The 15743-nt window shown below is 39.6% G+C and overlaps 1 protein-coding gene across 1 annotated transcript in view; it reads left to right on the forward strand.

Annotated features, from left to right (window-relative positions):
* Positions 1–15743, forward strand: part of csmd2 (CUB and Sushi multiple domains 2) — a 334540-nt gene that overhangs the window by 252134 nt on the left and 66663 nt on the right. Inside the window, exons 30-33 of the mRNA XM_056257596.1 lie at positions 4738–4932; positions 5270–5386; positions 7033–7146; positions 14921–15016. Coding sequence (XP_056113571.1) covers positions 4738–4932; positions 5270–5386; positions 7033–7146; positions 14921–15016 — 522 coding nt within the window. The remainder of the gene's footprint in view (positions 1–4737; positions 4933–5269; positions 5387–7032; positions 7147–14920; positions 15017–15743) is intronic.

Here is a 15743-nt window from a genome sequence, read left to right on the forward strand (position 1 = left end):
TGGCATAGATTCAACAAGGTGCTGGAAGCATTCCTCAGAGATTTTGGTCCTTATTGACATGATAGAATCACTCAGTTGCTGCAGATTTGTCGGCTGCACATCCATGATGCAAATCTCCCGCTCCACCACATCCCACAGGTGGTCTTTTGGATTGAGATCTTATAACCGTGGAGACCATTTGAGTTTAGTGAACTCATTGTTATGTTCAAGAAACTAGTTTGAGGTGATTTGAGCTTTGTGACATGGTGCGTTATCCTGGTGAAAGTAGCTATCAGAAGATGTGTACGCTGTGGTCATAAAGGGATGGACATGGTCAGCAACAATGCTAAGGCTGTTGCTTTTAGACGATTCTCACTTGGGCTCAAAGTGTGCCAAGAAAATATCCCCCACACCATTACACTAGCAGCAGCTTGAACCAATGATAAAAGGCAGGATGGATCCATGCTTTCATGTTGTTTATGCCAAATTCTGACCCTACCATCTGAATGTCGGAGCAGAAATCGAGACTTGTCAGACCAGGAACCTTTTTTCCAATCTTCTATTGTGCAATTTTGGTGAGCCCGTTTTCATTTTAACCTCAGTTTGCTGTTGTTAGCTGAAAGGAGTGTCACCTGGTGTGCCTTCTGCTGCTGTAGCCCATCTGATTCAAGGTTTGATGTGTTTTGCGTTTAGATATGCTCTTCTGCAGACCTCGCTTGTAACGAGTAGTTATTGAAGTTACTGTTACCTTTCCATCAGCTTGAACCAATCTAGCCATTCTTCTCTGACCCACTGGCATCAACCAGGCAACAAGGCATTTTTGCCCACAGAACTGACGCTCACTGGATATTTTCTCTTTTTCTGACCATTCTCTGTAAACTCTAGAGATGGTTGTGTGTAAAAATTCTCAGACCAGCCCGTCTGGCACCAACAACCATGTCACTTTAAAAGTCACTTAAATCACCTTTGTTCCCCATGCTGATGCTCAGTTTGAACTTCAGAAAATCGTCTTGACCATGGCTAAATCCGAAATCGCCTTCTAAACCCACATTCACTATTCCCTATGTTAGTCCACTTATGTTCACTTGAAGGAGTGAATGAAAATGAGTGAGTGAATTTAGACAGCCGTTGAGCGTATATCGGTTGTACACTCGTTATTGCGGTGGAATGTGGGATTTAATGAGTGCACTCAAAAAACGTCCACTATGGTTTCGGGCAACTAAAAATGGCTGTCCCTTCAAATAATGCACTATTTGAGTGTATAGGGGGCAATTTTGGATTCAGCCCATGTCTACATGCTTAAATGCATTGAGTTGCTGCCATGTGATTGGCTGATTAGTAGGGGTGTAACGGTTCACAAAATTCACGGTTCGGTTCGATACGATACACTTGTGTCACGGTTCGGTTCGGTACGATTCGGTACGTTTCCGATACAGCAAAAAGAAAGAAATGCCAGAGAAATTTCCTTGATTTCATCTTTTTAATTATATTTTTATTAAAACTAACATCATAAAGTATGATATTTTTTAACTTTGAGCAATGATGGAGCTATACTTGACTTTTCTTAGGAGCTTATAAAACAAAACAGCTCCTTGGACAAAATTAAATGTAATATTGTAGTAGTTATAAACAAAGGTTTATTTTAGTTCAGATTAACATTTGAGGGCAGCAATTGTATTCATAATGTCAAAATAAAACCGACGTGATGTTACTTGAAAGCATTATAGCCTACTATTCCTGCCAAACTTCCATGGTTACAGTTAGTAGTGTTACTACAGTAAACCCATGGTGAATGTTGCTGATCTGTGGACACTGGATAGTTCATTCATGGCACAATGTTTCTTCCTGGTTTCCACGTCAGCGCTGTTTGATCCGTTAATAACGGAGAAATGCGAATGTTTCTCACTAGATCTTGCAGCGATGTTATTACTTCAGTGGCGAATTCAAATGCTTTCTTTACTGGATTTGGCTGTGTAGTAACAGTGCTGATGATTAAGATCGGCTCGCGCTGTATTTGTCCAAACTGATAAACGGTCCTTCAACCACACAATAACGAGTGGTTTCGTTCCGCTTACATTACATTTGCCATTTGATGTTGGGCAATGTTGTGGTCACGCACATTATGAGCGCGCTTGCCACGCGTGACGCGCCTTCATTTGAAATAACGAAATTTTGGTCGGCAGGAAAAATGGTCCAACGAACCGTTCGGTTCAAAAATGCGTACCGAAAACCGAACCGCAAGCCTCGTACCGAACGGTTCAATACGAATACGTGTATCGTTACACCCCTACTGATTAGATATTTGCTTTAACAAGCAGTTGAACAGGTGTACCTTATAAAGTGGCTGGTGAGTGTAAAATATAAATTAATTTGCAATATTACTGTTTTACCAGTATTTTGGTTAAATGATGAGTCCTTGGTTGATTACAAGAGACATTTAAAAAATCTTACCAACCCAAAAAATGTGAACAGTATTTTGGGTAAAGATTGTGAAATTCACACTGGTCTCATGTTGTCAATAGAGGCAAATGCATCAGAAAAAACAACTACAGCTATTATTTTACTCTATTTTTGTTATAAATGTTTTTTTTTGAGTCTCTGTCAATGAACTTAGTTAACTAGACTAGAACACTACCTACTGATGGCCATTGCTGGCATGCAACGGTCAGAGCGAGAGAGACCGCGCTCTTTAGATCACCCTCTGTTGGGCTTGGTGAATGAGGAACAGTATTCTCTCAATCTGGTGCAGCAGATGGACACAGTGTGTGGCACTTCAAAAGCTCCAGTTCCAGACCCCAGTCTCCTCACAATGAATTAGTATAAACTAATAATGTAGAAGCAAATCATAAATACATGAAAAGTGTGTTTATTTCAGCTTAACCCTGACAGAAGTGTTAGCCGGTCTGGCACAGGGTCACGTTGGTTCATCTGTGCATGCTGCTGCTGTTGGAACAAGCTTCAGGTGCTGTCAACCTCTTTACAGACCAATCAGCTTCTCACAGACTTCCAACCGCGTCTGATTGGCCTCTGAGGTGCAATATGTGGGCCAAGGCTCTGCACACTTGACCGACAGTAAAATAAACACCACACACATACACACTCTATTGCCCGTCCGAACTGTTCCCTGCCAGCTCAAACGTTTGTCATGTCCAAATTCACAAACATATCCTCGCCGACACACACATACACACACACACACACACTCATAACAGCCTCATCAGTGGACACCTGAGCTAGAACTTAAGGTTGGCTGTGGTCCACTCTTAATCACTGCCCATTTCGCACTGGTCTTGTTATGAGCCCGGTGTAGGAAGATTAACTGAGTTGTGGACTGTCTTTAGCGCCGACCCCAGTAAACAGATTGCGTCTTGTTTCGAAGTGCTATTGGGCCATGAAGGGCACGGGCATCAGCACGAACAATGCAGTGTAACTATGTTAGGAAGTGATATCTCAACTAGAACTGCATGCAACCCATTTTTTGCTGTGCGATGCAGATGTGTAGTAAGAATGATTGATTTCTAATTTTGGCCAAAGGATGCGGTGTGCACCATACACATGTCCTGCTGGGTGATGGACTGTTTTGTGTAGTCAGCAGAGCTGATCTAGCCCAGTGTCACTTTTAATCTGTCGTGGGTCACTGTTCATGCTCCACGGGGCATGTAGGTTGCTGTAGCATATTTCTGGATTGTGAATTGGTGATCAGGGTGTGCTCATTTTAAGCATATTTAAAGTGCACTTAATCACACAAAGAGCCTCCAGTGTATTTATTCTTCTGTTTTTAGCTCATAGGAGTCTCAATTGTGAGTCTTTTGAGAAACAATTCAACTTATTTTTATTTATTTATTCATTTGTTTTTGTTTGTTTGGAAAGAACCTGCACCAGTAGCATCCATATTTACATACAGTATACACATATACATATAAATATGCACTACCATTCAAAAGTTTGGGACCAGTAAGATTTTCTTTTTGAAAGAAATTAATACTTTTATTCAGCAAGCACACTTTAAATTCATCAAAAGTGACAGTAAAGACATTTATTATGATACTTGTAATGAAGTTTATACAAAATATTACAATGATGATTTATTAGCTGTTATATTTCAATGGCTGCGCTCTGCAGAGTTTGAATTTGTCAGGCGCAGATCGTCATCGAGGATGTCTCATTTTAGAAAAATAGCCATTATGCACTGTTATTATTCAAGAGTTGTAAATTATTGTCATTTATTTCTTATTTTGGAATGTAATAGTTACTTTTCTAAAAGGATACAGCCACAAACACATATGTGGCCAACAAATGCAATGTCCAGAAGTGCTCGGCCTTTGAAATGTGAAACAGCGATTATTAGTACAAATAAATAATATTATATTATATTCATTAATTATTATTCATATGTTTGTTACTGTGAAAAATGCATGTGATTGGGATGCTTGCAGCATCATTCATGAGAAGACATTAATATGTCAATAGAAGACACACATTTTTACAGATGTTTTGTTTAGCATATGATTTGCATGTCTTAGTTTTACTTCCTGTACTTCCTAATCAGATCAAAGCCACTTGGTGAATGACTCAAAATGATTTACTCACCAAAGCAAATTTTTACTTGCATTAGGTACTTGGTGAATGTTTGTATATGTAAAGGTCCCTGTGAGCGCTTGATTATCAGTCTTACACAAATAGCCATAAATCATCATCTATCGCTCTCTCTCCTTCTTTATCCCTCTCACCATACTTTGTGTTTCTTTTCCTCAACAGAAAATCCCAGAGAGTCATGCTTTGAGCCAGGGCTGGTGCGTAATGGTACTCGTGTTGGTACCGAGTTGAAATTGGGGGCAACTGTCACCTATTACTGTGACAATGGCTATACGCTGGAGGGAGACGCCACACTCACTTGCATCATGGGGGGAGACGGCAAGCCTGGCTGGAACAAACCAAAACCTGTTTGCATAGGTAAAAGCATATAATGGAAGTTCAGCAAGTACTTTTTTGCAAATACGATCTGTAACCATGTGTTCTTCCTTTGTCAAAGACCTGGAGTTTGTCACATTTGTTACTGTTCCCTTTGAAATAAGCAAAGGCTCATCTTTGCAATGTAACCTTGAGGAATGCTTTGAACACATTGCAATTTCACTTCGGCAAACACTAGGGACATCTAGCCGGGCAGCTCAGGAATCAGACAAGAAAAGTAATTTAAGATCAGCTGAATGAGGAAACGGCAGAGAGGAGTTGGGGAGGACAGAAAATTAGTCTCTAATGCCTTCTTTCTGTGGCTGTCTTTCTCACAAAGCTCCGTGCGGTGGTCAGTATTCGGGCTTGGAGGGTGTGGTGCTCTCCCCTGGTTATCCTGGAAACTACAGCAGCGGGAGGACTTGCCTCTACTCGGTTATTGTGCCAAAAGACTATGGTAAGTAAGCACATGTATAAGCATACTATTGCACACACACAGATACCCATGAACTTCTGTAGCGTTACAATCAAGGAGTATACAGTTAGCATACTGTAACTAACTGTTAGCACTCTCATTTATTTCAGTGATATTTGCAGAAAAATGCGATTCTGATTGGGAAATCCTCACAAATAAATGCACACGGTTCCAAACCCTTCACTAGCTGCTGTGATGTCAAACACATAAAATAACTTATATTTCCCCCTGTCTGATGTCTAAGAGTCCTTAAAACACACCATGCATTTGTAACATCTAATATCATTTTTAAAATGCCGTATTTTTGTTGTTTACAATGGAGAAAGATGCTTTTTGGATTCAGATTTTGTAGTTACGGCATCTACTGGAACAAATGATAATAATGCTATTCAGTGAAATCAGCCAGTTCACACCATGTCTGAATCAGGCACTCAAGGGCAAAAAGGGTTAAATCCCATCTCTTCCATGTTAAACGTGTGTCCTTATCAGCTATGAACTGCAATTTTTGTTCTATGTTTGCTCTATTGTTTGGTTTCTATTTTCAGTTCATCATGCTGGTTAGCCCCAACAGTCTCAGAGCAATCTCATTTGTCCAAATTCCAATCAAAACGTGTTCTGGTTAACTTTGATTTGTCACTCAGGAATTTTTTTGTCACGATTAGTTATGAGGAGGTGTTAAAGCTAATACATTGACATCTTAAATATCAGTAGACACCATGTAGAAGACTGTATATATACCAAGACGGTTCACTAGAATGAATTACTAGTGAAAGTGCAACACACTTTATGATGGAATAAGCCTCTTCTAAATTAAAGAGCCAACCACTGCAGATGCCATTAGAAACTCCAGTTCCCATAGAAACCGTGTGTTCTGACATGTGTACTTTGGACCACACATGCATGTGAGCAAAAGTAACATCTACGGGACAGTTCATATCAGATTTTATTGCTGATTCAAAATGTTATTTAAATGTGAGTTTTTGAGATTCAGTTTTTCCCCATTCAAGTTGTTAGGAGTTGGACTTGCATGCCCGAAATACAGTAGCTACCCGGAGGTGTTGCAAGTATGGAAACACCAAATGAGCCGAATGAATTGACTTTCCTTGACAGGGACTTTGATCCATATTGCTCTTCATTCAGGGCTCTGAGCCTCTAGATAATGACACATTTTTGGATATCCCCTCATATAACCCCAGCAGCTTCTACTTGACCATGGGACCCTTTTATTTGATCAATAAAAGGAGGTCATCTGGTCAATTTGGGGTTCCTACAGAATCTTTATTAGCAGATGCGAGCCTGCCTTTATTTCTCTGGGTCAAGCCAAACGTTATGGAAGCACAGCTAATTAAGGCACACATTTCCGTAGGCATGGCATAATGCCTTCGAACAGCTGCGGGATAGGGAACGTTGCAACACGGGGTTTCCTTTTTATGGCCCTCATTTGGAAATTTACTCTGCTAAGCACCAGGGTGTGTCTAGAGAACACAACAGGTGGTTCATAGGTGTGATTTGGTTCTGTCTTTTACTATTGAATTAACACTTGCACAGTCATGTTATGCAGTTGCATAATTCATAGTTTTTATGCAGTTATGTCTATTCACTCTCTGTCTCTATTTATCTCTCTGCAGTGGTGTTCAGCCAATTTGCATTCTTCCAGACTGCGCTAAATGATGTTGTGGAGGTGTACGATGGGCCTACCCAGCATGCCCGTGTCCTGAGTTCTCTCTCTGGGGCCCACACAGGTCAGCAAACCTTCTCGAGCGGTATTAACTTGACTCTATCAGTCTATACTGGCATTAGGAGATGAATGCTAAAGAGACTGCATCCAGTCTCAAAGGTAAATAGAAGTAGTCAATTAAGCAACTCCTTTAACAAGATGAGTTACATCCAAAAGTAAGAGACATAAGCCTGTGTGGTTCACAAATACTGAAATTTAAAACTGAAGCATGTCATTTTTGCACCACCAAACATCATTAAGAATAAGAATAATGACTCTTACTGTGTAGTATAAGCTCTGTCAAATGAGTAGTACCGGATAGTGTCGAAGTGTCCCACCAAAAGCATTGCTTTTTTTTAAGACACTGTGTTGTTAAAAAAAAAAAAGAAGTAATTTCCTGCAACCCCTGCATTTTCTTCCATTATGTTGCACAGCACTCCATATAGCTATTTTTTAATGCTAAAATATATGTTAAAATATGTACTGTATACACACCCCAAAGAAATGCATCTGAACAGGTCATTCAAGAATTTAAAGGGAATTTAAAAGCAATTTGAAATTCACCAAAAAAATTTAATTCTGTCATCATTTACTTACCCTCATTTTATTCCAAACCTGTATTTCTTCTCTGGAAGACAAAAGATAATCAGAAAAACAAAAATTCTCCATACAATGAAAGTCAATGGGGTCGAAAACAACATTGACTTTCCTTGTATGGACCAAAATCCACAGAGACATTACAAAAAAAAACGTATTTTGTACTTCATAGAAGGAGGAGGTTCGGAATGCTGATTAAATGGGGACAGAATTTAGATTTTTGGTTGAACTGTCTCTTTAAAATTGATCAGTAGACTTGTCATTTAGACAACCCGCTGATTTTTTTAATATAATTGTGTAGTTTTGCACATTCAGCATCTAATCTGAATATGAAGCTCTGGATATTAGAAAAAAAACTTAAATGACACTTCTGCTTTTAATCGTTAAAGCTGCCTCTGTACTTGTGAACAGTCTCTTGAGTTCTCAATTCTCAATCAGAACATACAATGACGTACGCGAAAGATGATGATGTACTCGAGAATAAAACGCAGAGTTTCACATAACAAGCTTGATGACTCATAGAGTCTAACAAACAGATTTCAAAAGGATCCAGTAAATAGGGTTTTCATCCTTAAAGCCGGGAATAAAACAGAATCAAATAAGCAAAAACAGACTAGCCAAATAGATCTCCACTGAGACGCCAAGGCTGAAAGCTTTTATTCAGCCATAATGGAGTTCCATTTAATGCGGTCAGTTGAGGAGATTTCGGCTCGAAGATTAACAGGGTTTTCTCTCTCGCTCTCTCTGCTTCTGACATTCCCATGACAACGCAGATGAGCTGTGTACATTTCTATTTTTTCTTCACCCTTCACACCAGTCAAACACCCGCGATTTGCGTACGGCGTGAAACCCTGCGCGCTCAAGGAAGGTGAACCGCTCCGAGCATATATACTGTCTTGAGATGCGGTTTTTAACTTCAGATGCCGGTGTGAAATCAGTGAAGTGTGCTGGGCGCTGCTGGAAATAATGCACACTTTGGAGCGTGAATAGCGAGCAGGGAATAGTCAGAATTGATACTAGGCCACATAAAACTGCAGATTTTCTATTATCTTTTTGTGCTGCGGAGAGAAAGGAAAGAATAGTTGCTGTATGTCACCACTGTTATAAGCACAGTTGTCAGTTTTGATGGATGTTTCTCAACTTTCTCAGTAGAAAATCATGGAAATTATAAGGAATGAATAATCTGCACAAATGAACAGTAAGTTTCAGGTGAAGTTGTCCTCTGTGAATTAACTGTTAGAAACTTATTTTAAATGAATTTATTTTGCCTCCTGTGGAAGTCTGTTTCCGCCTCAGAGTAAAGAAAAAATGAAAAGATAATTGCAACTTTATATCTCACAGTTGCAACATTCGCAATCTTAGGGCTTGAACTTAAATTTATGAATCCATTTTTGGTTCTCATCACTCCACAACTAATCCTTCATTTCCAATGGTGACCAAACAAGAAAAATTGTAGGCCTAAGTAGAAAATAAAATATTAATTAGGCTACTGGTAATAATTCTAAACAATGTAAGCATTTGATAGGGGTGTAACGATACACAAACCTGACGGTTCGGTTCGTCCCACGGTTTTGAGGTCTCGGTTCGGTTCATTTCGGTGGGGTGAGGGGGGGTTTAGAAAGCTAAAATTGCTTTTATTTTTTATTAAACAGTGCTTTAATGAACAAATTGTGTCCTTGTCTTTAAATTAATTCAATTACAAGTAAACGTTTCTCAAGGATAACAAAATTATCTGCTAATGCTGTAAACTACAGCCCTTACTTGCACATTACTATAAAGCTTAACAACAGAGCCTAGACTTTTAGCCTAAATGATATAATAATAATCAACACTCAAATAACAAATTGTATGAAAACATGTAAACTGCACATAAGGCAATTTTTGCATTAACATGTTTTTACTCTAATTTGTTATTGTTATATAATAATTTACACAGTTGCTGTTATTTTCATGACAACTATTTTAAACATACAATAATCAAGATATCATAAACAGGTTAAGTAAAATATAATATATAGGCTAATATATAGCATTTATTTAGTGAAAGAGTTAGCAAACCAGCAAGCTGTGGACACTGAATGACTTACCTGCGGTAAATATAAAGCTATGTGAAAAACTAAGCGTTTTATTGACGTATTTCCGCTGTTGAAACACTGATTGAGTGTTTACACGAGTTATGATGCCTTTCAGTAAGTATACTGTATCTTTCAACATACCTTCGGGTGTCCATTCATGTTTATTCTGTAACTGAGGAAGAGATGACCGCGCTCCACGCTGCCGCATGCATACAGTGATATCTGTCACGCCACATCTAAGAGCGCCAAAACGGCATTTATTGTTTGCATTTCGTGATCAAATAGACATAATTTGAAAGATTACACCTTGCTTATTATCAAAAGTAACAAAACACTGAGCTTATTGCGATTATATGTGGTTAATGGTGGTTATAGGCAATAGCCCTGTATTCGTTGTGTACACATAACACATGAGGTGCAATGAGCCGGGGCTGGGCGGGGCAGCAGGGGGCGAGGCGTGTTCGGTTCGCCATGAGAGTATCGCGATACGTATCGTGGGTGGTGTATCGCGGTTTTTCGGTTCGGTTCAAATATCGTTACACCCCTAGCATTTGAGCATTTAAAATTCCTTGAATTCTTCCTCTTCCATATAACTGTTAAACAGCCAAAGTCGGAGGTAGACAAACTGGCAAATCCACCTCTGTTGAGGCATCATATTCAACACTGTGATCCTCAGTCTTCTGGAATCCTGACAGGATGTTGTCAGGCCACGTCAGTCCACTCCACTACAACCTTGAATGTTGCATAACGCATCCTGGTGAATCTGTGGGGCCCATCCAGGTTTGCTGTTGGTGTGGTGCGACACAGGACTAACAGTTTCTGAGCAGCATTGCAGAATAATGTGGCCATCAGAACAAACAGCAGGGGCGAATAAATCAGCGGTCAGGGTTTCCCACACCTCTGCCTCCACCGGATTATTACTGTAGCTGTCACTCTGTCGGATGCCCACGGAGGCTTGTTCTAATAACATCCCAGCATGCCAAAGGCATGAGCAGGCGCATTGGTCGATCCCAACATGAACGAGAGTGTTGAGCAGTTTCATCTTGTCTGGCCACTGTACAAATTTGTCAACACCGAACCTGCTCTCTGCAAACCCCTGTGGAGCTCGACTGGGCCTCGGGATCTGTGGGTAGATTCAAAGCCTCAGCCCCCACACCACAGCACAGAAAGCACATGCGCTAATAACGAGCAAGTCAAGTCACCTTTATTTATATAGCGCTTTACACAATACATATTGTTTCAAAGCAGCTTTACAGTGAGAACAGGAAAATAATGCATTTCGGCTGTTGTTCAGCTGAAGTCAGTTCAGTGTTGATTCGGTTCATTTGTAAATATCCAGCAGCCAGCAGCCATATCACCCTGTAGCCCAAGACTGGTTGCCCACTGAAGCTAAGCAGGGCTGAGCCTGGTTAGTACCTGGATGGGAGACCTTCTGAGAAAACCAGGTTGCTGCTGGAAGAGGTGTTAGTGAGGCCAGCAGGGGGCGCTCACCCTGTGGTCTGTGTGGGTCCTAACGCCCCAGTATAGTGACGGGGACACTATACTGTCAAAGAGCACCGTCCTTCGGATGAGACGTTAAACCGAGGTCCTGACTCTCTGTGGTCATTAAAAATCCCAGGATGTCTTTCGAAAGAGTAGGGGTGTAACCCCGGCATCCTGGCCAAATTTGCCCAGTGGCCTCTGTCCATCATGGCCTCCTAATCATCCCCATATATATATATACACTGATTGGCTTCATCACTCTGTCTCCACGCCCACGTGGGCGTTCTGGCGCACTATGGCTGCCGTCGCATCATCCAAGTGGATGCTGCACATTGGTGGTGGTTGAGGAGATTCCCCCTTCCATGTGAAGCGCTTTGAGTGCCTAGAAAAGCGCTATATAAATGTAATGAATTATTATTAAATTTGTAAATATCATCAATTATTAAGTTCATTTCAGCTATAGTTCTGCAAAAAAAATTCAGTTCTCATACAACAGCGTTAGTATAGTCAAAAATATTCAAGAATATTGATCAATAATATTCAATAATACTGTTGCATATTAGGGTCCTATCATACACCCGGCGCCAAGTGCGACGCAAGTGTTTTTTGCTAGTTTCAGCCTGACGCAGTTATCATTTTCACGTCCTGCGCCACGTTGTTTAAATAGCAAATGCATTTGGACCTACAGTATTTGTGCCCCCATGGGGCGTGCTGGTCTGAAAACGAGGTGTGTTCAGGTGCATTGTTGGCACGTTGCTATTTTGAGGCAACTGAAATAGACTGCGACGTTGACCAACTAAAACCAAAAAAAAAAAAAAATTTAAAAATGTTGTTTTTGTTATTTAAAGAGCGCGTTAGTAATGTGCGCCTATAATGAATCCACCATGGCGTGAGCACAACTGGCTTTTAAAGGGAATGGGATATGAGACTCTGATTGGTTTCTTGCATGTTACTGTATGCCCAAAACACACACATTACTCATTAACCCTCTGGGGACCAGAGTGTTTTTGGGGCCCTTGGGATGTTTTGACATGCACTGACATTTGTGCTTTTTTCAGTTATTTATAAACATGTTAATGGCAAAGGTGTAAATTCACTCTATATAGCACAAACTTGGCTACCATGAGATCTGAGCAACATGTATGTACATGTTTGTATTTTTAATAGAATAATGTTTATGCGTGGTTATTGAAAAAAATAAAAATGAAAGTTGCTGAAATAAGACCACAAAATACATATTGATTATTTCTTCACAAGACTTTTGAAAATTGTATCACATAGCCTAGAATATTTGCTCCAAAACTATGTGAGAATCATCCTGACAACTCATTCAGATAAGTCAATAAAGTCTTTTACATTTTTAATGACGTGTTTTGTTTGAGAAAGCTTTATGCAGGAGGCGTGATCTCTCATTAATATGTGTGGCATTCCACACCTGAGAAAGACAAAGACCCTCCCCATAATGGCCCTATTAGGTGCTATCAGGCCATATCATTATCAGGAGCCTTGCACAAAGAATGAGGAGATTTAAAAAAGAATGGCTTTTAGATTGTTTGGATTTATATAAGGAAAATACAGGGTGCATACGTCTGGACACTTCTATCACACACCCTTCACCATATAGACATGGTTTTATTTCAGTTTAAAGTTAGAGTTGGAAACATCTTGAAAAGAAAATTGTCTTTCTCCATAAATGTCTTAGTTTGATCATACATATTTCAAAGTTGAGGATTCATTATTTTGATATAGCTTGAACAAACACTATAACATCTTAGTTGATTAGTTTATTGACAAAACATACTATATATTTAACATATGAGCAGAAACTCCTAAAAAAAGCTTATTTGATGTCTATTTTAGAGTAAAAACTTTATCCAAAACGAGTCAACGAAATCTTGTCTGTTATTTAGTATGTAACAGTGCGTATCTGTGCGTTCATTCATTCATTCATTCACACACACACACACACACACACACACACACACACACAAACATGATTCACATTTAACAGTATGCTATGTTTCCATTTACAGACACTACGTTATTCTATATCGCGATTAGAACAAAGCACTTGCAAAAAACACTTACTTCTCAGCTGAATCTGTTCATCCTCGAAGTGAAAATAAACCCAGTGGTAAATGTCCCAGGATTGTTCCTCATATAGCCGCGCAAGACGACAGTAGATTAATCTGACTAAAAAATAATGTGTGTTTTCAGAGTTTATGGGCGTTAACGCGTCTCAATGTGTTGCTTCACATATTTGCGTTTGAATAGTGCGTGCTCTCCGTGGGCGTGTCACATTACCAGAGATAATCAGCTGAGAGAACGATAATGAGACGGGCTGACACGTCTCTCTTTTTATATAGATGACATAAACGGAGAATAATAATTTTAGTTTTGAATCGGATCATTTAAAAGTACAAACTCAAATGATTTAAAAGATATATTGCTTATGGCTGGGTGAATAGTATTAGCTGAGTTGTGTTGAAGATTAGAGACGTGCTCCAGAAAAAAAGTTCACGGTGACCGAGAGGCAGAACGCACACCCTGTTTATTTTCTTTATTTTACAAAAGCACAATATTTTATTTCGATTGTATGTGGGCACATAAAAAAGTAGACATTTAACAGATTATTTTCTCATATTTCTTAACTCTATATGAACAGAAATGATGGTAGTACTTTAAGTCTATTTTTCTGCTATGTGAAAAAAAACGAGCAAAACGCGCCGGCGCGTTTCTGGTCCCCAGAGGGTTAAGAGAATAGGGATAACCCTTTTAGACCATGTGCCGACCATTTATCCTGTCGTTAAACTAGCAAAAGTGGATTCGGACACGCCCTTAGTGCACTTGCGCCCTGCGCTTTAGACCATGCGCTTAGATCGTTAAAATAGGGCCCTAAGTGTCTCCAACTAAGCAAGACAAAGGCGACAGTGGCAAGGAACCCAAACTCCATCAGATGACAGAATGGCCATAATAAACTGAAATAAAATCAAATGATTTACATTGAAAATAAGACCAAAATATCACGACCCTTACCTACCTACTTAATAGCTCCATAAACTTGATTTGCTTTAAGAGCCAAGCTCGAACAACAAGCCCAAAAACACTTGTAATAAGTGGAAATAGCAACACTTCAAGAGTGTGCTCTGTGAAGAAGCCTTGCAAGCATAAACAGAACACTGTGCCTCTGTCGGCGGAGCTTTAGTTTGATTTGCAGAATGAGTATTTTGTCGCTGTAATATTAATTTGGTCAAAAAGAGTGGATACCAAACACACAAGATGCCAGAATGTTGCTATGGCTGCATTAGAACGATAATTTAGGGGATTCATGCCCTTATTTAAATGCAGTGTTGGCTAAAACTTTACAGTGTGTATGTGGCCAACGAGCTTTTTGAAAGATATATTCTGTAAAGCAGCAGTTCAGAGTGACCACATCTATATAACACATGCACTCTATTCCTTATCTTCTGAAGACATTTGATAGCTTTGGGTGATGAACACCCCAAGAATGGTTATTGATTCATAATATTCACCTCCACTGCTGCTCTCAAACAAATATGGCATCTGTGGCACAGGTCAATAACATCAAATGTCATTGGTTTTAGAATGTCGCCAAATGTCATGACACCTTGTATGTATTTTCAGGTGAATCTTTGCCCCTAGCCACCTCCAACCAGATCCTTATCCGCTTCTCTTCTAAGGGTCAGTCAAGCTCAAGAGGTTTCCATCTGGTCTATCAAGGTAAGAGTTTCAATCGCTCTTTCTGTATCCCAAATGCCGTTTTCATTTTCTATTAACCAGGGTTGTGAACTATTTAGAATTGAGTTGAGATTGCTTTTTAAATTACTAATCTTAATTAGTAGTAAATAAGTCACAGAATTTAGCCAAACTTACGGTAAGTTGAATGACCCGCCCTCCTTAGTTACTGTCGCTATGTCCGACAAGCTATGCTGCTCTCTCACACACACACACACCATGTTCTCACGCAGTGAAAAATACATCGCGGACTGACAACACGCTGACAGACAGGACAGACCAGGTTACTTTTCGGTTACTTTTGATATTAAACATAATAAACAAAGTCTCACCTTTCAAATTTGGTCATTTTTTTAAAAGAAATTTAAACAATAAATACCGTTTTGTGGCTCTTTAATGTGTCGTGACAGATCACTGTAGAGCATCAGTTAAAGCTGCTCGTGATCCGTTCATCTGTTCCTTCTAGTTCATTTACAGCATCAAATAAACATGAATAAACATAAGAAGGAATGTTGTTTTAACCGCAGAAAGGCATCAGTACATTCCGTTTTTCAAGTTCAAATCCTCCCATGTTAATATACTAACTCTCCTGACTGCTTTGTCGGACAAAATGGCGGATGGAGAAGCATGATTGGTCAGATCACCTGTCAATCAAGCTCCCTGCGAAGGGTCAATTAACTGCCGTAAGTGGTTTAATTTAAGAAATTATTAT

This window comes from Rhinichthys klamathensis, unplaced genomic scaffold (genome assembly GCF_029890125.1).
Source record: "Rhinichthys klamathensis goyatoka isolate OS25496 unplaced genomic scaffold, OSU_Roscu_1.1 h1tg000140l_1, whole genome shotgun sequence".
In the NCBI taxonomy this organism is placed as follows: Eukaryota; Metazoa; Chordata; class Actinopteri; order Cypriniformes; family Leuciscidae; genus Rhinichthys; species Rhinichthys klamathensis.